Consider the following 22,871-nt stretch of genomic DNA (forward strand, 5'->3'; position numbering starts at 1 on the left):
AATCTTTCCGAGGAAAACGTTGAAAGAGAAAAAGAACGGTTGAAGCAATTGACATGAATAACGAGAGACGTTATTGGATCGACGAGCGAATTTCTAACGAGAAGAAATATTTTGAAGAAAGAAACAAAAATAAACAGGAGCAACAGGATATAACATCTTCAAATGATGATTGGAGATCTTTAAATACGGATGTACTTGTAGATAGTCCTCGTATGCCTTTGTTTAACGCAAGTCCCTCTCTAACTACCGAAAGTCTTGTTAATGAAACTAATTCAACGAAAAGTTATGACACATTGATCGAGAATCTTGCTTTAAAAACCTCATTTCTGGCGAGCGATAATGAATCACAAGGAAGTGGTTATCTAAAGCTAGCCGTTACATCCCATCGCGAAGACAAAAATGACAGCGTTGAGCCGTTGTTTTCTGGTTATAATGAAACCAGGTAAGTTTTAGGATTTTATTGTACGTTCGTATTTCACTTGAATTTTGATGTTTCTCACAAAAATTCTACCATCTTTCTGGTTTTTTAGATCGTGCTCAAGAGCAGATAACATTGATGCGTTTCCTCGATTTTATACCTCAGAGGTTTGATTTCTTACAAAATAAATTCTTATTCTGTTTTTTTAGCACACTTTGTTTAAAATAAAATAACATGACAATGTTTTAGGAATCTCGACCGATAAAACCTTTTACAAATAATCACCTGATAAATGACATCACCAATGAAGAAGATCGTTTCTCCATAAGTGATGATGGTTTTGCAGAAAGATCTGTTGAGTCTTTAAAGACAGCCACATTGACAAATAATCAGCTTATAAAAGAAGATCGTTCCTCGATAAGTGAAGATAGTTTTGCAGAAAGATCTGTTGAGTCATTAAAGACAGCCACATTGACAAATAATCAGCTTATAAATGAACATCGTTCCTCGATAAGTGAAGATGGCTTTGCAAAAAGACCTGTTGAGTCTTTAAAGACAGCCACATTGACCAATAATCAGCTTATAAAGAAGATCGTTCCTCGATAAGTGAAGATAGTTTTGCAGAAAGACCTGTCGAGACTTTAAAGAAAATGCTGTTTACAGCGCAGCGTCTTACCTCTGAAGATGAAGGCAATAATTGTGATGGTTTTGGACCAACATTCATTGACAACGAAGAATGAGGAAAACTGTATCAATAACACTCCCTCAGGTAGGAATGCTTACGTTTTTCTTATTTGTAAAATACGATTCTTTCTAACTTGAATGTCTGTCTATCCTGAGGGTGGAACATTAGTGCTTGTATTCTCAGTTGCTTTCGTGAAAAAAAATTTACCTTTCATAAATTAATTGAAAATAATTTGAAGAATGTTTTCATTTAGAGGTTTCGTCGACCGTTAGTCAAAATGAGGGAAACGATTCTTTATCAAGGTTGGTGGTGAATATACTCTAGAAACGAATCAAGGGCGTTTGTTGTGATTTTTCATCTTAGTATTTTTCATTTTTAGAGCGTACTTTCATCTTGCAAGGCTCAAGAGATTAGTGTCTGCGACCAAAGAAGTTGCTTCATGGTAATAATCCTTATATAAGAATATTAAGTTCTGTAAGTAAGAGCGACTAAGCGAGCTTATAATATTATATTCCCGTTAAAATGCAATGATTATTGAGTAAAACGTGGCTACGGGATTCATCTCAGGATTGAGTACGAATTGATGTAATAACTCTTTGAAGAAACAATTTGGTGAAAAAGAACTCTTCGTATTAAGATTGATTATCATCATTTTACCATCAAAATTGCCGTCGTTTCATTTCAAAGATTTTTTTTCTTTAAGTTGTAGACTACTGTGAATATTTACAGTAGAAAACCTAAGATGCAATATTATGAAAAGTTGTCGAACCTAAGCCATGTTTTATCTAGTGAATGGTTCAAACCTGGAATTACTATCAATGCTTGTTGCTAGATATTTCATATCGTCCAGGTTAGTAGAGTCCTGAGAAGGACAGTTGCTGTTGGTGTTGACTGACGTTTCGACAAGCTTAGCGTTAGTCAACTGTAGTCTCAAGGATTTAAGCGGTCTGGTTCATATGTCATCGTTAAGTGTGCAGGAATGTGGGTGTGGGGTCAGTGTCAATTGTGTATTGGTGTATTGGTTCGTGTGAACTATTGTATGCTTAATTTTTCGAAAATGTTTACGGGAACCTCTGAGTATTTTAATAAAATACATAACAACAGTTCTCCGAGGTTGTGTAGATAAATCGTTTGTTGAATGCCTGTAGGTTTTCTTATTAGTTGCTATAACAACTTTCGAAAGTCGTTTTTTCTGTAGTTTTTCCTGTTCAGTAAGTCATATGTTTAAGTTCCTGTAAGTTGAAGTCACGTGGCAGTCGGAACAGTTCCTGTCATAAATATTGGTTGTTCTTTGTCCTAGAAGTTCCCCAGTATTTGCTTTGTCTTTGTAAAGTCAGTTATGAGTGGATGAAAGTTGCGTTTGATGAAGTGTATCGTTTGATGAAAGTTTGTAAGTTTCAGTTTTCGTAGTATGGTGAAACACTTATGAGTTGTGCGCGTCTTGTTAATGCTCTAATCGTGATGACGTATTTGTGATATTGGGTTGTATGATGATTTTTTACGGTAGTCTGTCCATGTGCGTTTGTTTTTATTGGACTATGATTTATAATATGTGATTCTTCGATTGCTTCAATATGCATTATGGCAAAAGTGGTGTTTGACAATTTGTTTGAATTTTCCTCTCAAAGTTTGAAACTTTCCCTCTAGTCCAATATAATCACCTCAAGTGTGTGTACACACGTAGGCCATATGTTATAGAAATTTAGTACTTTTCACCTTCATTTAGTTCAGTCTTCAAGGAACTTGATAAAAGCACAAAATTTAATGTAAGAAAGTCGTGAAGTGGTTTTATAAAAAGGTTTTACGTAAAACGAGGATATAGATTAACAATAAAGAGCTCCTTATTTAGAGCCTATTGTTTACCATTGGGCGTGTAATGACTGCATGACTAATAAGGCCAGAGTGGCCATGTTAGACTCTCACAGGAATGATTACGCAATGTTTCAAATATATCTGAAAATTCCAATGTATAAGTTCTTGTCACTGCTGTACAAACATTATGAAAATATCTCTGCATGTTTTTCTCGTTGGTTGTGTTAGTTCTAATATCTAAATTTTAAATAAATGCTAAACAATGAAAGTTATAAATGACGAAAACATAATCGTTACATGCATTTCATCGTTGCAAAATTGTACACGAACAAACGCGTGGACCTCACGCAGCGTGGTTGAAAGTCTTTACATGGTACTGCCATTGTTGTACGTATTATCATGTGTTGTACATTGTTTTCTAGGTAAAATCTTATGTTAAATGTCCGATAAATATGATTTTACGTATAACGGTGAATCTTATGTGTGTCACAATTTTCGGAGGAATTTTACGCAGTTTACCTGAAGTGGCCTCAACCGACGGTATGGTATGAAATGGTATTAGTAATTACTAATTTCCTTTTACTATCTAATCCCAGTATACATAGAACTTTCGTTTTACTTTATTAACGGTAGTATTTTGCCCTAAAGCGAAACACTTTTTTAGAAATAATCTGTTTGTTTAATGGTGAATTATTTTGAAGCACACGCAATTGATATTGATGCTCGTTAACGATTCCTCTTGAAGGTTTACAGTTAGAATTAATCAAATTAGCTAATTGAATCTTTAGGGTCTCTTGTCACAAAAATATTGAGTTATATATGGTTAGACAGGAGTTTGTAAATTTATAAAAAATGTTATTGTTGCGAGTAAGTACGAATTTAAAACGTGACTGATGGAAATGACCCACCAAGTTGCTTTTGAAAATATCATCCCATTTCATATATTTACAGGAAGCTGTTTAAGAAAAGATGTTTTGAAACGGCCATGTAGATCTGATGAAATACCCTCGAACAACTTTTGTATCAAAGATTGTCCTCGCGGTTCATACATTGCCAAAGATAAAAAATGCCAAAGTTGCCATTCCTCTTGTTCAGCATGCAATGAAAAGGGATGCCTTGCTTGTAAAGAAGACGGAGATGTACACCATTCCAAATACCTTACTCGAGATGGTGCTTGTAAAGAAGACTGTGTTTCTAAGTCTGCATTGAAGAAGAGTTCTGGTAGTCAAGAGTAAGACTTGTCAATGGATCTTCAATCTTGGAAGGTGTGGTAGAGGTGTATTACAATGGATCATGGGGTACTATATGCTCCAGTGAGTGGGGTGAGCAAGATGCAACTGTGGTATGCAAGGAACTGAAGTTTGGAAATGTTATTGAGAGTAAGATTGTTGGACAAAAATGGTTCAAACCTTATGATTTTCGAACAAAAAATTTGGTTTAGTGATGTGCGTTGTAGAGGCAATGAAGACTCTATATTTGATTGTCCTAAAAGAGGTATACAACAATATTGTTATTATTTACAATACCTTGTGCTGGGGTCATCGTAAAGGAAGGAAGTCATCACATCTCTCTGAAATACTCTGGTTGGGGAATATGAAACTTTTGATCTTATATGAAAAATTTCCCAATTTCTAATTGACAGATCACAAAAAAGTTGACATTACTTTGTATATGAGTTAAATTTTGCCTATTTCTTTGTCAACAACCGTGCCTTTGTCTCAAGGACCACACTCAGAAGCTGCACCTATTGTTTTAAGTGCTTTGTAAAAGTTCTCCTATGAGTGTCTACAAGGACTTATAAGGGAGTCCTTAGGAGGTCTCTAAGAGGCACATTTCCTTGGGGAAGTCCACAAGGGATGTTAGGGAATATCATAGGGAGGAGTCCACTGGTTAGGTATCCACAGGGGTGTTGAGGGATGTCTTATGGGCTCTCTAAGGGGTTTCTTAATGTGTGGTGACAAGGGAAGTATGAGGTTCTTACAGGGGGAGTTATTAAGATATGTTTATGGCGTCTTCTAAGGAGAAGCATTGGTGGTATATAAGGGATGTTATGGGATATCTAAAAGCGTACCTTGATAAATGGTTGACAAAATATTAGCAATGCCACTTATAAAATCAATAGGATAAGCATACAGATGTGATCTTATTAAAAAATATCATACAAACACATGTAAATGAATAACAACAGTGCCACCTTTGTGCAAATGAAGTCAGTGGCAGGAAATATACAATCATTTGTCTTGACGTTTACCGAAACCTTTTCAAATCTGTTCAGATGGAGGAAAGAATAAATGCAGTCATATGGAAGATGTAGCAATCCGATGTAGTGGTCCAGATACGAGGAGAACGTGTGAAGTTGACTGTGGAGATGGTTTCTTCAAGTTTAAATCTTCTTGCCAACCATGTCCTCTTGATTGTAGGACTTGTACCTCCATGGACACTTGTTTAAGTTGTAATGAAATGAGATTTCTCCGTGGTATGTATGATAATATTAGTGTTTATAAAATAAACACAATGAAACCACGCTATGATTGGTCTAGAGCTGTGTTTGCATTAGCCTGTGCAAAACACATCTGAGCTCAACCAATCAAATCAACTAAAACAATCAATCAGTCAAAGAGAATTTGCATATTGATCATGAAACGTTTTAGAGGAAAAATTTTAATGTTTGTCTTTTTCGCATTATTGTTATTTTATAAAAGAAATAAAAGATGTTTTTTGTGTTTGCACTGGCTTATGCAAACCCGGAGACATTTGTGAGAACTCTAGAACATGTGCAATCCTCGACCTTTGGCCTCGGGCTTGCACTGATCTGCTCTCGAGTTCTCCCAAAGGTCTCCTCGGGTTTGCATAAGCCTGTGAAAACATAGGAAACATCTTTTATTTCTTAAATGGTAGTCAAAACACATGACAGTGTAAAGATCTTAGCCTGCTATTTAAAAAATAAAAGATGTTTATTGTATTTGCACAGGCTTATCCAAGTAGAACTTGGGGAGAACTCCACAGCAGATCAGTGCATGCTTATGACCTATGGTCAAGGTTTACATCTGCTTGAGAGCTCCCACAAAAAACTAAAAACGTTTCAATTTTTCCATTTTAAATGTATTCATGATTTTCAAATTCTCTATGATCGATTGAATGATTTGATTGGTTGAGCTCAAATCGATTTGCACAGGCTAATGCAGCTATAGACCAATCACCACACTCTTTTCACCATATATTTGTAAGGAATGAATTTTGATAAACAAATGATTTTCCTAGGTACAAAGTGTGTTGCCAATTGTCCTTCAGGGATGTTTGGGGATGGTGATTCAAGGAGATGCATGCCCTGCTCAGAGCAATGTCGCACTTGCAAATCTTTAGATGTATGCACCAGTTGTCATGTGGATAAAGAAAGACCGTATTTAGACGCTGGAAGTTGTGTTAGCAATTGTGGTAAAGGTGTAGTCAATAAAAGATTTATTCGTTTATCTGGGAAAAACAGTAGCCAGTACAAAGGATTACTGGAAGTGAAATATGATGGGAAATGGCATACAATATGCAGCATTAACTTTTATCTACATACAGCTCGAGTATTTTGTAGAGAGTTAGGCTTCGGAGAACCTTTAAAGTACTCGGGCGGTCTATATGGGACAGGCAAAGGTCCAATTCTAAAACGTTATATAAGATGTAAGGGGGACGAAACGTCATTTATTTCATGTTATCAAGGTGATTGGTTTTATTATTATTGTGATCACAATGACGATGTTGGTTTATGGTGCAAGGCGCCTACGAAGGATGTTAGAGTGGATAATAATTGTATAGAAAAATGTCCTGACGGTACCTACCGTGATCAAAACAACATATGTGAACTGTGCAATCCTATATGTCTGACCTGCAAGGATGATGCCTCGAAATGTGTTACTTGTCGTGAACGTTATTTTCATAATGGTACTTTTTGCGCACTTCAGTGTCCACGTGGTACTTATGCCGATTCGAAACTCCGCAAGTGTAAACCTTGTGGGAAAAAATGCACGACCTGTAGTTTGAGAGAAGACAACTGTTTGTCTTGCGCGGGTCCTTTGGTTCATAACGGAACACATTGTGTCGCGTCATGTCCGAAGAATACGTACCAGAAAGAGTTCGATTGCGTTGAAAAATGTGGTTTTAAACATTACCCGAAAGATGGCAAATGTCGTGCTTGTCCATTCAAATGTCTTTTTTTTGTAATGCATCTGGTGTTTGCCTTGCTTGTGACTACGATCATCGGTTGACAAAAGAAGGTCGATGTCGACGCTCGTGTCCTTCTGGGCAATATTCGTTTCCCTTGAAAGCAAGCGACGTACACAATCAACCCGAATTGAGATTATCAAGCAAAGAAGGTTATGTATCGAAGGGAAGGTTGGAGATTTATCATGATGGAGAATGGGGGACAATTTGTTACGATAGTTGGTATTCTGGAAATGCTTCCTCGGTTGCCTGTAGACAACTGTTACTTGGTCCTCCCAAAGTTCATCTTTATCTTAACGATAAAAATCCACGTGGACAGAACGTGACCCGCACGTGGCTAGACCAGGTAGTTTGTACCGGTTACGAAGAAAGGCTTAGTGATTGTGAGAGTGCGAATTGGGGAGTACATGACTGCATCGCCGCTGAGGATGTTCATATTGAATGTCATTATCCAGGAATGACAAAATGTGTACCTAGTTGTCCCACGTCGTACCACGTGAGCGGTGAATTTTGTATACATTGTGCGTCCGCCTGTATAAACTGCTCAGGCACGGCAAGTAACTGTACGTCATGTAAGCAAGGATATGTTTTGACAGAAGATAATCGCTGTTTGGAGGAATGTCCACCAGGATTTTATAAAAAAGATGGGTTGTGTGAGAAATGTCACGTGGATTGTTTAACTTGTAACGGCCCCACGGATCATCACTGCACATCCTGCCTACGTCCAAAATTACTGCTTAAGGTTATGTGTGTAGACAGCTGCTTGCGTAAACAATATGAAAGAACTGTAAATCCATACATAAATTTAACTCAAAGAACGGGTCCATTTGAAGGTGTTGTTATGGTAAGTAGTTAAGTATTTTGTTGACAATGAATAGTTGAGAAACGGAGTATGTTAATGACTATTATGATTCTATGATGGTGCAATCTTCATCGTGATTGGCTAAAAGCATGTTTGTAGATGTTGATCGTGTAGCTTAGAATAGTCCTGAGAAGGACTGTTTTTGTTGTTGTTGAATGACGTTTAAACAACCTTAGCGGTAGTCATCTTCATTTTTGACTCTGAAGATGACTACTGCTAAGGTTGTTTAAACGTCTGTCTACAACAAGAAAAACAGTCCTTCTCAGGACTATACCAACCTGAACGATCTACATCTACAAACATGTAACGATACTCCGGGTTCGAACCATTTACTTTCAAAGCTTACAGATAATTGTCAATGTCTGTCCATGTACAAAATATCGAGAATTATTTGTAGGCGACGTAATTTTTAATGTGACTAGTTAGAACACGAAAAGCATTATTGTGAAATCTTTCTCTAGATTTTCAAGCGTTTTACTAATTCTTTTCACTGGAATTATCGAGAATATGAACACAAATTAAATGACGATATGATCTTTACATCTCTAACTTTCTTTAATATGAACACAAAGAAACGTGGAAAGGACTAGCTAGCCGGATTTTTACTCCTCAGTTGTAAATATTTAAGAAAAGTTTTTTTATTGTTGTTAGAAAGTTAACTTCTTTCGTTTTTCTTTGCTCATTGAAGAAATAAAAAAATGCGCCGATAAAGGAATGGAATGCGCTGGCCAAATTCTTTGTAATAAATCAAAATTTACTGACGATGGAACAATTAATTGTGTGTGTGATGAAAATACAAAATTTTTGACAATTCCTTTTTTATACTTTAGTTAAAAGTTGGCTCTAGAGTTGGTTTTCTCTGTGATCGTCGACCGACTATGGAAGATGGTCAAGTTATTTGTCGTGAACTTCATATGGGCAATGTTGTAGAGGTGGATGAAAGGTCTATGTTCTATAGTTACAGGACGCCTATTGTTATGAAGAATCCTATTTGTACAGGTACTTTATCAATCTTTTTTGTTCTATTTGTTTTTTTTGGTTCGTTCTCATGTTAACTTATTAACGGGAATTTGTGTGTGCTCATAATGCATTTCTATACCCTGTAAGTTGACAAGTTGTGGTAGGTGAGGGTGTATTTTTGTAGGTGAGGGTCTATTTTTGGTAGGTGAGGGTGTATTTGTGGTAGTTGAGGGCTTATTTTTGGTAGGTGAGGGTGTAGTTGTTGTAGTTGAGGGTGTATTTGTGGTAGTTGAGGGTATATTTTTGGTAGGTGAGGGTGTATTTGTGGTAGGTGAGGGTGTATTTTTGGTAGGTGAGGGTGTATTTGTGGTTAGCGAGGGTGTATTTGTTGTGGTTGAGGGTGTGTTTGTGGTAGGTGAGGATGTATTTGTTGTAGTTGAGGGTGTATTTGTGGTAGTTGAGGGTGTATTTTTGGTAGTTGAGGGTGTAGTTGTTGTAGTTGAGGGTGTATTTGTTGTAGTTGAGGGTGTATATTTGGTAGGTGAGGGTGTATTTGTGGTTAGCGAGGGTGTATTTGTCTTTTCCCCTGCGCGTGAGTGTCACCTGATTTGAAATTTGAAAAGAACAGTCCCATAAACAGCACTTGTAATTCGGTCACTCTTACTCGACTTTATTAATTCGCCTTCGTTTTAGAAATTTTATTGATGTTATGTATAACTGATTTTAGGTTAAACATAATAACTGTTTTGAGATTTCATAGAGAGACATTCTTATTTATTATCTACTGCAGGCAACGAGTCTTCGATATTTGATTGTCCTTTGCAAAAGAGATATTCTTTCTGTTCACGGACTAATGTTATGTCTGTAAAATGTTCTGGTCCTGATTTGTCAAGTCAATGTATCGAAGATTGCCCTTCAACAAAGAATTTGTACGTTGATGACCAGAAGAGGTGTGCTTTTTGCTCCAAGAACTGTTTGGGTTGCATCAAAATGCCACGTTGTGTACAGGATGTCCAAAAGGTAGCTTTCTATATTATATACATGATTATAGAATTGTTTGAATATTGGCCACTTTTCCTTACCACTACGCTACACATTTTATTAAAACCTGGACAATCATTGTTCGTGTATTAACGAATAGTTGAAAGGAGCAATTTACAGTTTGCCTCAACTACATACCCTTCAGCTATGAATACAAAAAATGGACTATCTTAGGGAACAACATTATTTTATCATCTTAGTCCTGAAACAATACTAGTGAAGGTGTGCTTCATGTGAAGCCACGTTCTCGCTCTATCTTATTCAGATTCATTACATCTCGGTTTGGCTGTTTAAGAAGAACAAATTTAGTTTAAGAAGATTCCTCCATTGCCGTGAGGTTTAGAAGCAGTGACACATCACTGTCACTGTAAGTCTAACGTCTGCATTAAAGTGATGATGATTCCTCCATTGCCGCGAGATTTAAATGTACCAAATACAGAGTACTAACATACAAAGACGACCAACCATTTATACACACTAAACTCCTGTTTTTGCACTATTCCACTCGCTATTTATTGACGAAAATCCATCACACATGAAGTTGCATGTTATCACTGTAATAACCATAAACTTTTTGTGATCCTTATTGATATCGAAGTATCTTTACAAACGCGAACATTTCTGTTGTATCTTAGAAAATGTACTTTGATTTCATTTTTCAGGAAAGTTACTGACATGGGACAAGAAATGTGTTGAATTTTGTCCCGAGGGAACATATTACGAATCGAAAAGTAAGACGTGCAAAAAATGCAATCTTCAAATGTGTCTCGCGTGTCGAGAAAGCTCTGAAATTTGCACAGTATGTGCCAATGGTAAATACTCCTACAAAGCAGCATGTCTAACGAAATGCCTTGACAAAGATTATTCAGTAGAAGGAGTGAGGAATTTGAGATTGACCAAATCTTTTCTTTATCACGTACCATACCAGAATATTTCTTCCGGTTATATTGAGATCATGGTGAATAAAACATGGAAAGGAGTTTGTTTTCACGGTTTTAATATGAAAGCCGCCGCTGTTGTTTGTCATCATCTTGGCTACGGTGATCCAGTGTCTTTTTTCTCTCGTTATCTTAATTATCGCCTCGGCGTATCAGAAATGGTCGCTTTTAACTGCACTGGAAATGAAGCGTCGTTTAAGCAATGTTCTAAAGGTAGGTATGAAGGGATTATATGGGTGTTTTATGGATTGATTCAGTGTTAGGATACGTTGTATAAAGTGAATATATAACTGTGAGGCTATGGTTTTGTCATGAAGTCAAATATCATCATCAACACTTTACATTACTAACGTAATAAGCTTCCATTTGACCGTGCATGGAAAGACTGGGACTTGTTAAATTGCTGGCTTCAAATTTTACTGGACGGCTACGACAAGTAGCCGTCCAGTAATATTCAGTTCAATGCTTTGGTAAGAGATTTAGGGGATCAGGAAACTGGGGCGAAACCTCAAGGGAAACAGCGTGTTGAAATTGTCTGGGTAGGAATTTTCAATTAAGATTAATTGCAAGTGAGAAATATTTTTTGTTGTTGCATAGTCGTCGAAACCTGTAGAACTTATTCTATGGTCAAGCTGACTTGTTCACGATATTCGCCAATCAAAAGATGCTTGACGTCATGTGAAGATGGATTTTATGCAGTACGAAAACAGTGTCGCCGTTGCTCCAGTAACTGTTTGACATGTGCAGGCTCGGCTAATCATTGTACTTCATGTTTTCCCACTCAAGTAATGCGTTCTTCAAAGTGTGAGGACAAATGCGAAGATGGATACTTCATTCAGCTAAATAACATGACGTGTCAAAGATGTAGTGATCAATGTAGGACATGTATGGATGGCTACACTGATGATAGATGTACATCTTGTGATGACCCTTATTACTTACGTATGTACTGATTGCTGTGTATGCTATGTTTTATCTAAACGTAGAGAAGTGTATGCTATCATTAAATAAATCATAGAGAAGTGTATGCTATCCTTAAATCAACCATAAAGAAGTGTATGCTATTAAATCAACCATAGAGAAGTGTATGCTATCTTTAAATCAACCGTAGAGAAGTGTATGCTATCCTTAAATCAACCATAGAGAAGTATGCTATCCTTAAATCAACCATAAAGAAGTGTATGATATTCTTAAATCAGCCATAGAGAAGTGTATGCTATCCTTAAATCAACCATAGAGAAGTGTATGCTATCCTTAAATCAACCATAGAGAAGTGTATGCTATCTTTAAATCAACCATAGAGAAGTGTATGCTGTCCTTAAATCAACCATAAAGAAGTGTATGATATTCTTAAATCAGCCATAGAGAAGTGTATGCTATCCTTAAATCAACCATAGAGAAGTGTATGCTATCCTTAAATCAACCATAAAGAAGTGTATGATATTCTTAAATCAGCCATAGAGAAGTGTATGCTATCCTTAAATCAACCATGGAGAAGTGTATGCTATCTTTAAATGAACCATAGAGAAGTGTATACTATCCTTAAATCAACTACAGACATTGTATTTTTGAGCTTCTTCTACAGTATGACATAGTTGTATTCGCTTTTTTTTCAGGAGGTACTAAATGTGTTGAGTCGTGTTATCCTGATCATTCTTTAAATGAATTGATGCCGCACCGGGAACCTTCAGTGAAACTTCTAAATGGCTCCTTTTATGGAGAGGGATTTCTTTGGGTAATGAAGGATGGCAAATGGAACATGATATGCGAATACGAGTCAACGGGAAGCAGAGCGAAGTTCATATATGATCTTGTCTGTCAAGAGTTAGGTTTTGAACAGGCTTCAATCATCAAGAGGAAACCTTTTGCTCGTGAGTAAACGTTTTTATATAAGATCTGTACACCAGCGAGCCTGCAGTTTTTAGTGCATCTATATAAATGGAAGAACGTTATGTAGAGAACATCGAACAGTTGGCTGCCTATCGTCGGGAGTGTTGATTTTCAGAGTCATATGTTTTCATTATGAATTTTTGTGTACTAAAATGCGTTTTTGCTTATTTTTATATTTACATGCTCTTTAAGTTGGCTTTTTTACAATGATCCAGAATTTTCTCATGCAGTCTTTCACATTTTTAAGGAAACCTTATGGACAAAACGTTGACCTCGCAATGTGAATTGTATGAGTTCTCTCTCAGATTGTCATTTACGTCCAAAGTATTGGTGTAGTTTTACACACTTCGTCACCTGCTCGCGAAAGCCTTTAGATAAACGTGTATGTCGTAAGATAATGAAAAAGCCGTGTACAGAAGATGTGTGTTATCCTGGAGTGCCATGTGTTGAAGGGGATGGTCGTATCGTTGGCAGCGAAGAATCTTTTTGTCGTCATTGTCCTTCTGGTTATTTTGGTGATGGTGATCAATGCACATGTAAATATATTTTAATTTATTTCTAGTTTTACATTTGTCTTGATAAACATAGAACAATAAAGATTTTCTCCATCATAATCTGATGATGCTGGATTGCGACCATTGACTCCGACCATTATTGTGATAAGCAGCTTCCATGCGGGCTAGTATCTTGCATAAGAATATGGCGATGTTTAGCGAAAGTGAACGTTTTGTTATGAGCTGTGAATTTAAACACACTTAAACTTAGTCATTTTACTCACAAACTTTATATCGACTCATAGGAGCAAAATCTGCTTATGTGTTAGCGTGTTTCATCGATACTGTTCTAAAAGAACTCTTTTTTTTAAAGCTGAAAGACACCATGCCATTAAATATATTGTAAATACATTATATTAAAAATTTTTTAACATCGATGTTTAGATAATACAGTGACGTTACCATCTCGAAACTTGACCAGGGGGGGGGAATATTCGTATATGCATGTTATTATCACTATACAATTGATTTCTAAAGAACTTAACTAGCAAAACATGCATATGTTTATATCCCCATTTATCTTTCTTGCGAAATCGTTTTAAATACTTCTTTAACTATTGGTTTCAATTTTAGTAATTTCAAAGACTCGTCTAACTCCCTACTATCAACAACTGTATCAGAAAGGATTTTATAATGTCGGTGTTATGGTACACATGCTGTGTCGTGTCCGTTCTAGTGGTACTTATATATCATCTCGCGCTTATCATTGGTCAAAGACGGTAAACCAATCAGTGATGGTTTTTCGAAATGGTGTTTTAGCAATCGGATCTCACTATTCCCAAGGGGAATTTACAATTGTACCATTGGTAACTCTCTAGGGTCACTGACGTTTATCTATAATCTCACCATTACAGGTTGGTCATCGTTTTGTCGTATGTGAAAAGAAACACCTCATTTCTTTCAAATTCTTTGCATGTAAAAAATGCAAATACAATACAGTACATTAATATTTACACTTGTCATATTTAATGTGACAATTTTTGATGGTCCAAGTTTGCAAAGGTAACAATATTTAATGTTAGCGATGTTTAATGGAAGCCATGTTAAATGGTAGCGATGTTTAATGGTAGCCATGTTAAATGGTAACGATGTTTAATGGTAGCGCCATGTTAAATGTTAGCGATGTTTAATGGTAGCCATGTTAAATGGTAACGATGTTTAATGGTAGCGCCATGTTAAATGGTAGCGATGTTTAATGGAAGCCATGTTAAATGGTAACGATGTTTAATGGAAGCCATGTTAAATGTTAGCGATGTTTAATGGAAGCCATGTTTAATGGTAGCCATGTTAAATGGTAACGATGTTTAATGGTAGCCATGTTAAATGGTAACGATGTTTAATGGAAGCCATGTTAAATGGTAGCCATGTTAAATGGTAGCGATGTTTAATGGTAGCCATGTTTAATGGTAGCCATGTTAAATGGTAGCGATGTTAAATGGTAGCGATGTTTAATGGAAGCCATGTTTAATGGTAGCCATGTTTAATGGTAGCCATGTTAAATGGTAGCGATGTTTAATGGTAGCCATGTTTAATGGTAACGATGTTTAATGGAAGCCATGTTTAATGGTAGCCATGTTTAATGGTAGCCATGTTAAATGGTAGCCATGTTTAATGGTAGCCATGTTTAATGGTAGCCATGTTAAATGGTAGCGATGTTTAATGGTAGCGATGTTTAATGGAAGCCATGTTAAATGGTGGCGATGTTTAATGGTAGCCATGTTAAAATTGTAACAATTTTTCTTTAGGAAAGCCAATAATAACGAGAGCTGATACCGTTTCTGTTGTTCACGGTCAATCAGTCATTCTTACCTGTGAAGTTTTGCCAACCCCGCCGACATAACATGGCTATTTGAAAACAAGACACTCTCCGAAAGTACTTCGAGGAACGAAGGGCCACGAGTCATGAACAACGGTTCACTGTACATTGCCGTATCAATTCTTAAAGACGCCGGTAAATACACTTGTGTGGCAAATAATTCTCGTGGAAGCTCATCAGAAATCGTTATGCTCCGCATTGGTGGTATGTAATTTAATGATTAGATAAGATTCTTTGATACTACAACGACCTTTAAGTACCTAACAACATTTTTTCATTAACAGCTTTGCTAAATGCATACATAAATATGATAACTTACTTATCCCGACTTCCGAACCAAAACTTGTAGCCATGTTCGTATCTTTAATGTAGCCATTTGGCTGTATACCCATTAGAAAGATGCTTGTGGTGTTTTTGTGGAAGGTCACTTTGTAATTGCACCTCAACATTATCTGTAATTTAAATCAATCTACGTCGCACAATTAATATTTTTATTATTTCCAGATGAAATTCATTTCGAGAAGAAACCTGGTGTCGTCGTAGTGTCGTTGAAAGATAATGCTGTATTTCATTGTCGACCGTTCGAGAGGGGCACGACTTTGCCTTTGGTTGCTTGGCGTCACAATGGAAAGACTTTGAGAAATAACGGAAAATACGTAATTTCTGATGAAACGTTGACTATTATACAAGTGTCAGAAAAGGACTGTGGCGAATATTATTGTGTTGTAAACGATGGACACACTACTTTAACTACCTCTGGAAAGTTGATCATAAAAAATGGTAACAATCCCTGTCTTTCATTTGAAAACCTTTAGTGAATAAAATAAGGAAATAGCTTATTGGAACCTGCGCCCACAGTCTTTTATATATTTAGTCAGCTAATGTACAACAGATGTTAAAATAAGGAATTTACAAACAACTACAAACAGCAATCTCCTGAATTCTCAGATTTTTCATAAAAATAAACTGGCTGTTAATTAATAAAATAATATTTACGCGTATGCATATCAAAGAAATTCGATAATTCTATATTTTTATAAATCTATCCTTATGCATATTAAATTTATCAAGATGAAAAATATTGATTAAATTCTTCAATGACAAAAAAATGGCATAAACTACGATACGATTAAAAAAGAAAACTTGAAAAGATCTGCTTCAAATCGGTATTTACAAGGGTATATGTAGCTGGACTGTTTCTCGTTTTGTAATTTAGTGTCCTAAATTAACATAGGACAAAACGTCAAATTCTTCACAAACCTTTCAGACATTTAAATAATCTTCAAAGATGTAATATCTCTCTTTTATATTGCTAAAAAGATATAATGAATCTATTTATTATTTTCTAATCAAGTGATGTATCATTTAGTGCCGCCATGCATCTACAATCCACCACAAAATCTGGCGCTCAAAGAAGGTATGTACGCCAGGTTTTACTGTGAAGCGAGTGGCGAACCTCCTCCTACGATTTCGTGGGAAAAATTTGGTAGCACGTTGCTGAAAAATACGAAGGAGTTGCGAATAGACAAAGTGAACATCTCCCATGTTGGAGCCTTCGTTTGTATCGCCGATAGTGGAGGAAAGAAAGTTAAGAAAGTTGCATTTCTCAGTGTGGATGGAATTTATGGTTAGTATCATTGATCACGTAAATTATTTCGTTATTTTAAATGTCTGTGACTTTGTACATGTATCTTTCGAAGTCTGTGATAACACGTGACGTATCTTTCGAGGCCTGTGATAACACGTGACTCTTTCGTGGAAAATGATTTATTTCCACGAAGAATGATCGTTCACTAAGGCATAGATAGGATGACAAATGCTAGCCGGCTTAATAATGGTAGACCTAAGGCCTATGAAAAATATCAAAGAGTAAAAATGATACAAATGTATGATGCCTTGATAGCCAGAACATAGCAGGTGAATGTAAGCGGAGCTTGTTTTTGCTTGTTTTTACTATAATTCTTATGATTGTTTCTTTGTATAATGGAGAAAAGAAACATCCGCAAAGACCACCAGGCTCAGAAGGAGTAATTTTTCTCCCTCCTTGAACATAACTTTAACAATGGAAGATTGTAGAGAAATAATTATCCTGCCTTGATGCATAATTAGGTTGCTAAAATGCCGTGAAAATTATTTTTGGTCATCTGGAAATATGATAATGTAATTCTAAATCTTCATCGTATTAAATACATTAGTTAAGTAAGATTTTTATGATTAGGATGCACGACAAAGATTATATTAGTAAAAATCAGCTGTGCGTATTTTACATGTGATGAAGGGTTTTGTTTTAGTTTACTTTTGCCAAAGATGTGAATACCTTGTTTTGTAATTTTTTAGCCTGTCCATACATAATTGAAAAGCCGAAAGATGCCATAGCTGAATTAGGTAATACGTCAAGCTTTTACTGCGATGGTGCAGCGTACAATCACAACGTCAACATATTATGGTATAAGGATGGTAAAAAGATCATCGATAACGATAAATACGACATTATTGATAAAATAGGAAACTTGTCATTAAAATGTCGATCGTCACGATATTGGATCTTATACATGTGTGGTTGATGATGGTAATGGTGAACGTGCCAGCATGGTAGCTCGTTTGAAATTAACAGGTACGCTCTTTCTGTAAATTTTTTTGTTAATTGTCTACCATATTTTACTTGACCATTGACTCCTATAATGTCTATTTCGGAATGTAGTGTAATGTTTGACCACTGAAAGATATTTATAGTTGTTCTTTTGACTTTCAAGCGTGCTTGAAATCTACCATCTTAAACTTTCTAGAAACGCAAGAATTGTTCGAACCTTTCCATGTTGAGTTCTTAATTTTACACAAGACTGTAGTATTCATTCTCTAGTTTAGGTTAGACAACCTTGCTTTGGGAAGTACGTCAAAATTTTTTTGACCATTTACAGGTCAATCATCTGCGCATGCGCAGTCTGCTTAAGCATGCGCAGTAGACTTGACCAGCTGTCCAAGTTCATGATCATGGCAACGACCAACTGTTTGTATTAGTACCGATTATGGAGTAGTTAGCTCGCTCAGTCACAAATTTCAGATAAAACATCTGCGCATGCGCAGTCTGCTTGAACATGCGCAGTTGATTTAACTCTCTCATTTACTGTTTCTCATGTATCAAGAGCAACCATCCATAGGCTTCATGGCACACAGGATTATCTGGTTTCCTTAAATGACACGAGACGCCCTCGGAAGGGATGTAACTTATTGGATCATGGGGCACGCGTTCCTTTTAGCGTTTATGTAATCCATTCATTTATATTAAGCAATATATCAACGTTATTTCGTTATACTTATATTCGTCACGTTTGTTGTTAATGCCCTTCCGACTCCCGTGAAACAATGTAGCTTTCCATTTAGTCAACAATTACAACCAAAGTATGATATCTTTAAATTTTGTTGCAACTAATTTATATATTTTGCTTCCTGTAGGAAGTCTGAGTCCGAGTACTGAATCATCAAATCCTGCGGGGATCATCATTGGTGTTCTAGTATGTATTCTAGTGATCATCGTTGTCCTTTACTTTGTCTATCGCTATAGTCGCCATGGTGTTACTCCTGTTGATGTCATGAAAAGAGTGAAACGTAAGTCATTATCTCGTCTTCAGTCCAATACAAGACATACTGTATTGAATTATAACACAGCGGAGTCTCATGATGATGAAGATGCCTATGATACTGCTGATACAAATCCCTTCGTCAGAGATTAAATATTTGTGTATTTTTTCTCGTTATATTTGTACGTAAAAATATCAATGTCTTAACCATGTATATGCCTGCCTTTGTAAATTTGGCTTGTGAGATGATATGTATGACTTGATTGATTTTATTTTTTTGAATTTAGTGTGCTGCGAGCACTTGCAATCAGTGGAATTAGACTAGAAAGATGTAATAAAATTACAAAATGTGATTGCAATTGAAAATTGATTTCACTGTAGTTTTTTCTTTAGAATACGAACAATTAATGACTTCGTTCAACTAGATGAACTACTTCTGAGAGAGAAACAGTTATTTTTTAGTGTGAACAAACAGAACAGCAAACTGAATATGCCGGAATTCTTTTTTATTTACATCTCAAAAACCATTATGTGACATATGGTTTCAAACAGTGTTTCTTACTTTGAAAGCATTGCTGGTAGCATCAATACAGATATGCTAGTGAAAGGTTTTTATAAAAACACGAAACAAGGTATGATGTTTAGGCCATTTAGACATGTGGAGGTATTCATTGCTTAATAAATATTGGTCATTTAGAAATTCCTCATCCCGAAAGGATAAATGAAATTTTGGAACCTAAAGACTATCCCAGCTGGATTGATGATATTCATGAAAGCAAATATGGAAGTAAAATGTAAGTTTTGATTTCATCAAAGCATTGTATGCAAAATGACATTTACTTAGAGTAATTGATATATTGTATTCTACACAGATCACCAACAAAAGTGCATCCAAGAAGAAAAGAAAGATTTTCAAGGTCTTTATCTCCATCCATCTTCGAACAACAACTCTTTTCAAGTGATCAGTCTTTTCCTCAAGTTGCTTTATCACACAAGACAAGAGATGACGCAAAAGTTGATGACTGGTAAAAACATATGAGTTGGGACTTAGAAAGCTCAAGCACTGATGTATTGGAAAGCTAAGGAAATCTTGGCATTATGTAGATGAGTCTTTAGAAAAAAATTGCCAGTTTCAAACACTGCAAGATTTTCATCAAAAGATCCATTCATCCATCACTATGGCTCTGGAAAACTTGTGAACAATACAGCAACACCCCACCTAAACCATTCGCCCAAAACTTTTGCCAGAAATCATTTACACACAAAGAAAGATTCTGTAGATTCAAATGATACTAACACAATGATTAGACAAAGTCCAACTGGCATAAGAATGAGCAGAAGAAATAAAGATAAGTCTAGTAAATATGCTTTTCAAATAACTCATACTACACCTCAAACAACCCATACTGTAACTCATACTATACCCAAATTGTACCTCAGACCACCTATACTGTACCTCAAGTGACCCATAGTGTACCTCAAACCACACGTACTGTACCTCAAACCACACGTACTGTACCTCAAACCACCCATACTGTACCTCAAACGGCCCATAGCTTACTTCAAAAGACCACCAATAGTCCACATTCATACCATAGCTCCAGCGCCAGTGCCAGACTTCAAATGATCATTGATACTGCTGAGGATTCAAAGAAGGAGAGAAAAAATACTCAATATCTCAAGAAAAGGTTAGGCAAAAGAGACTTAAGTCATAAACTATCCACACACGGTACATACAATCCATCAAGTCTACGGTCTTCACAATTCATCGACGATTATGGTGAAAAACATTCATTTTTGAATAAACCGAAACCCAATAGTCTTTCTACAAATACGCTTTTAAAAATTGATCGAACGAACCTAGATTCTCCTGCATCTAAGATTAATCCTCAATTTAAGATACATAATTTAAAATCCGGGCTCAGGATGAGAACTAAATCCGTACCTGCCTTGAAGGTAAATAGAAGATTTTCTGTAGATGCATCTCGAAGTAATCTTTCCGAGGAAAACGTTGAAAGAGAAAAAAGAACGGTTGAAGCAATTGACATGAATAACGAGAGACGTTATTGGATCGACGCGCGAATTTCTAACGAGAAGAAATATTTTGAAGAAAGAACACATTCTTTTAAAAATAAACGGGAGCAACAGGATATAACATCTTCAAATGATGATTGGAGATCTTTAAATACGGATGTACTTGTAGATAGTCCTCGTATGCCTTTGTTTAACGCAAGTCCCTCTCTAACTACCGAAAGTCTTGTTAGTGAAACTAATTCAACGAAAAGTTATCACACATTGATCGAGAATCTTGCTTTAAAAACCTCATTTCTGGCGAGCGATAATGAATCACAAGGAAGTGGTTATCTAAAGCTAGCCGTTACATCCCATCGGGAAGACAAAAATGACAGCGTTGAGCCGTTGTTTTCTGGTTATAATGAAACCAGGTAAGTTTTAGGATTTTATTGTACGTTCGTATTTCACTTGATTTTTGATGTTTTTCACAAAAAAATTATACTCCATCTTTCTGGTTTTTTAGATCGTGCTCAAGAGCAGATAACATTGATGCGTTTCCTCGATTTTATACCTCAGAGGTTTGATTTCTTACAAAATAAATTCTCACTCTGTTTTTTAGCACACTTTTTTTAAAATAAAATAACATGACAATGTTTTAGGAATCTCGACCGATAAAACCTTTTACAAATAATCACCTGATAAATGACATCACCAATGAAGAAGATCGTTCCTCCATAAGTGAAGATGGTTTTGCGGAAAGATCTGTTGAGTCTTTAAAGACAGCCACGTTGACAAATAATCAGCTTATAAAAGAAGATCGTTCCTCGATAAGTGAAGATGGTTTTGCAGAAAGATCTGTTGAGTCTTTAAAGACAGCCACATTGACCAATAATCAGCTTATAAAAGAAGATCGTTCCTCGATAAGTGAAGATAGTTTTGCAAAAAGACCTGTTGAGTCTTTCAAGAAAATGCTGTTTACAGCGCAGCGTCTTACTTACTCTGAAGATGAAGGCAATAATTGTGATGGTTTGGACCAACATTCTTTGACAACGAAGAATAAGGAAAACTGTAGCAATAACACTCCCTCAGGTAGGAATGCTTACGTTTTTCTTATTTGTAAAATACGATTCTTTCTAACTTGAATGTCTGTCTATCCTGAGGGTCGAACATTAGTGCTTGTATTCTCAGTTGCTTTCGTGAAAAAAAATTTACCTTTCATAAATTAATTGAAAATAATTTGAAGAATGTTTTTCATTTAGAGGTTTCGTCGACCGTTAGTCAAAATGAGGGAAACGATTCTTTATCAAGGTTGGTGGTGAATATACTCTAGAAACGAATCAAGGGCGTTTGTTGTGATTTTTTATCTTAGTATTTTTCATCTTTAGAGCGTACTTTCATCTTGCAAGGCTCAAGAGATTAGTGTCTGCGACCAAAGAAGTTGCTTCATGGTAATAATCTTTATATAAGAATATTAAGTTCTGTAAGAGCGACTGAGCGAGTTTATAAAATTATATTCCCGTTTAAATGCAATGATTATTGAGTAAAACGTGGCTTCTACGGGATTCATCTCAGGATTGAGTACGAATTGATGTAATAACTTTTTGAAGAAACAATTTGGTGAAAAAGAACTCTTCGTATTAAGATTGATTATCATCACTTTACCATCAAAATTGCCGTCGTTTCATTTCAAACGTATTTTTCTTTAAGTTGTAGACTACTGTGAATATTTACAGTAGAAAACCTAAGATGCAATATTATGAAAAGTTGTCGAACCGAAGCCATGTTTTATCTAGTGAATGGTTCAAACCTGGAATTACTATCAATGCTTGTTGCTAGATATTTCATATCGTCTAGGTTAGTAGAGTCCTGAGAAGGACAGTTGCTGTTGGTGTGGACTGACGTTTCGACAACCTTAGCGTTAGTCAACTGTAGTTTCAAGGATTTAAGTGGTCTGGTTCATATGTCATCGTTAAGTGTGAAGGAAATGTGTGGGTGTGCGGCCATTGTCAATTGTGTATTGGTTCGTCTGAACTATTGTATGCTTAATTCTTCGAAAATGTTTACGGGAACCACTGAGTATTTTAATAAAATACAT

At 36.0% G+C, this 22,871-nt stretch overlaps 3 protein-coding genes and 1 long non-coding RNA gene across 4 annotated transcripts; all 4 read left to right on the forward strand.

The window, feature by feature from the left end:
• Positions 1 to 53: 53 nt before the first annotated feature.
• On the forward strand, positions 54 to 1,085 carry LOC124433377. The gene is made up of 3 exons (XM_046983137.1): positions 54 to 442; positions 531 to 585; positions 668 to 1,085. Exons 1-3 carry the CDS (start codon positions 54 to 56, stop codon positions 1,022 to 1,024), a joined length of 801 nt encoding a protein of 266 aa, XP_046839093.1. The 3' UTR covers positions 1,025 to 1,085.
• A 40-nt stretch (positions 1,086 to 1,125) lies between these two features.
• On the forward strand, positions 1,126 to 1,768 carry LOC124451247. Its single transcript, XR_006950391.1, has 3 exons — positions 1,126 to 1,187; positions 1,357 to 1,405; positions 1,483 to 1,768. It is a non-coding gene; the product is annotated as an uncharacterized LOC124451247 (long non-coding RNA).
• Positions 1,769 to 2,082: 314 nt separating this feature from the next.
• On the forward strand, positions 2,083 to 19,129 carry LOC124433378. The gene is given in 20 exon segments (XM_046983138.1): positions 2,083 to 2,124; positions 3,338 to 3,460; positions 3,945 to 4,091; positions 4,141 to 4,296; positions 4,298 to 4,409; positions 5,191 to 5,391; positions 6,177 to 7,149; positions 7,152 to 7,968; positions 8,817 to 8,985; positions 9,737 to 9,966; positions 10,253 to 10,319; positions 10,650 to 11,138; positions 11,523 to 11,867; positions 12,542 to 12,796; positions 13,063 to 13,147; positions 15,187 to 15,389; positions 15,690 to 15,965; positions 16,555 to 16,812; positions 17,523 to 17,799; positions 18,639 to 19,129. Coding segments are annotated over 19 exon segments (5,175 nt in total). The 3' UTR covers positions 17,750 to 17,799; positions 18,639 to 19,129.
• Positions 18,706 to 22,553, forward strand: LOC124451168. Its single transcript, XM_047001800.1, has 8 exons — positions 18,706 to 18,791; positions 19,334 to 19,395; positions 19,461 to 19,557; positions 19,636 to 21,207; positions 21,300 to 21,354; positions 21,436 to 21,865; positions 22,036 to 22,084; positions 22,162 to 22,553. Exons 4-8 carry the CDS (start codon positions 20,387 to 20,389, stop codon positions 22,226 to 22,228), a joined length of 1,422 nt encoding a protein of 473 aa, XP_046857756.1. The 5' UTR covers positions 18,706 to 18,791; positions 19,334 to 19,395; positions 19,461 to 19,557; positions 19,636 to 20,386; the 3' UTR covers positions 22,229 to 22,553.
• The last annotated feature ends 318 nt before the right edge of the window (positions 22,554 to 22,871 follow it).

The sequence above is a fragment of the Xenia sp. Carnegie-2017 genome, unplaced genomic scaffold (assembly GCF_021976095.1).
Source record: "Xenia sp. Carnegie-2017 unplaced genomic scaffold, XeniaSp_v1 HiC_scaffold_13, whole genome shotgun sequence".
Lineage (NCBI taxonomy): Eukaryota > Metazoa > Cnidaria > Anthozoa > Malacalcyonacea > Xeniidae > Xenia > Xenia sp. Carnegie-2017.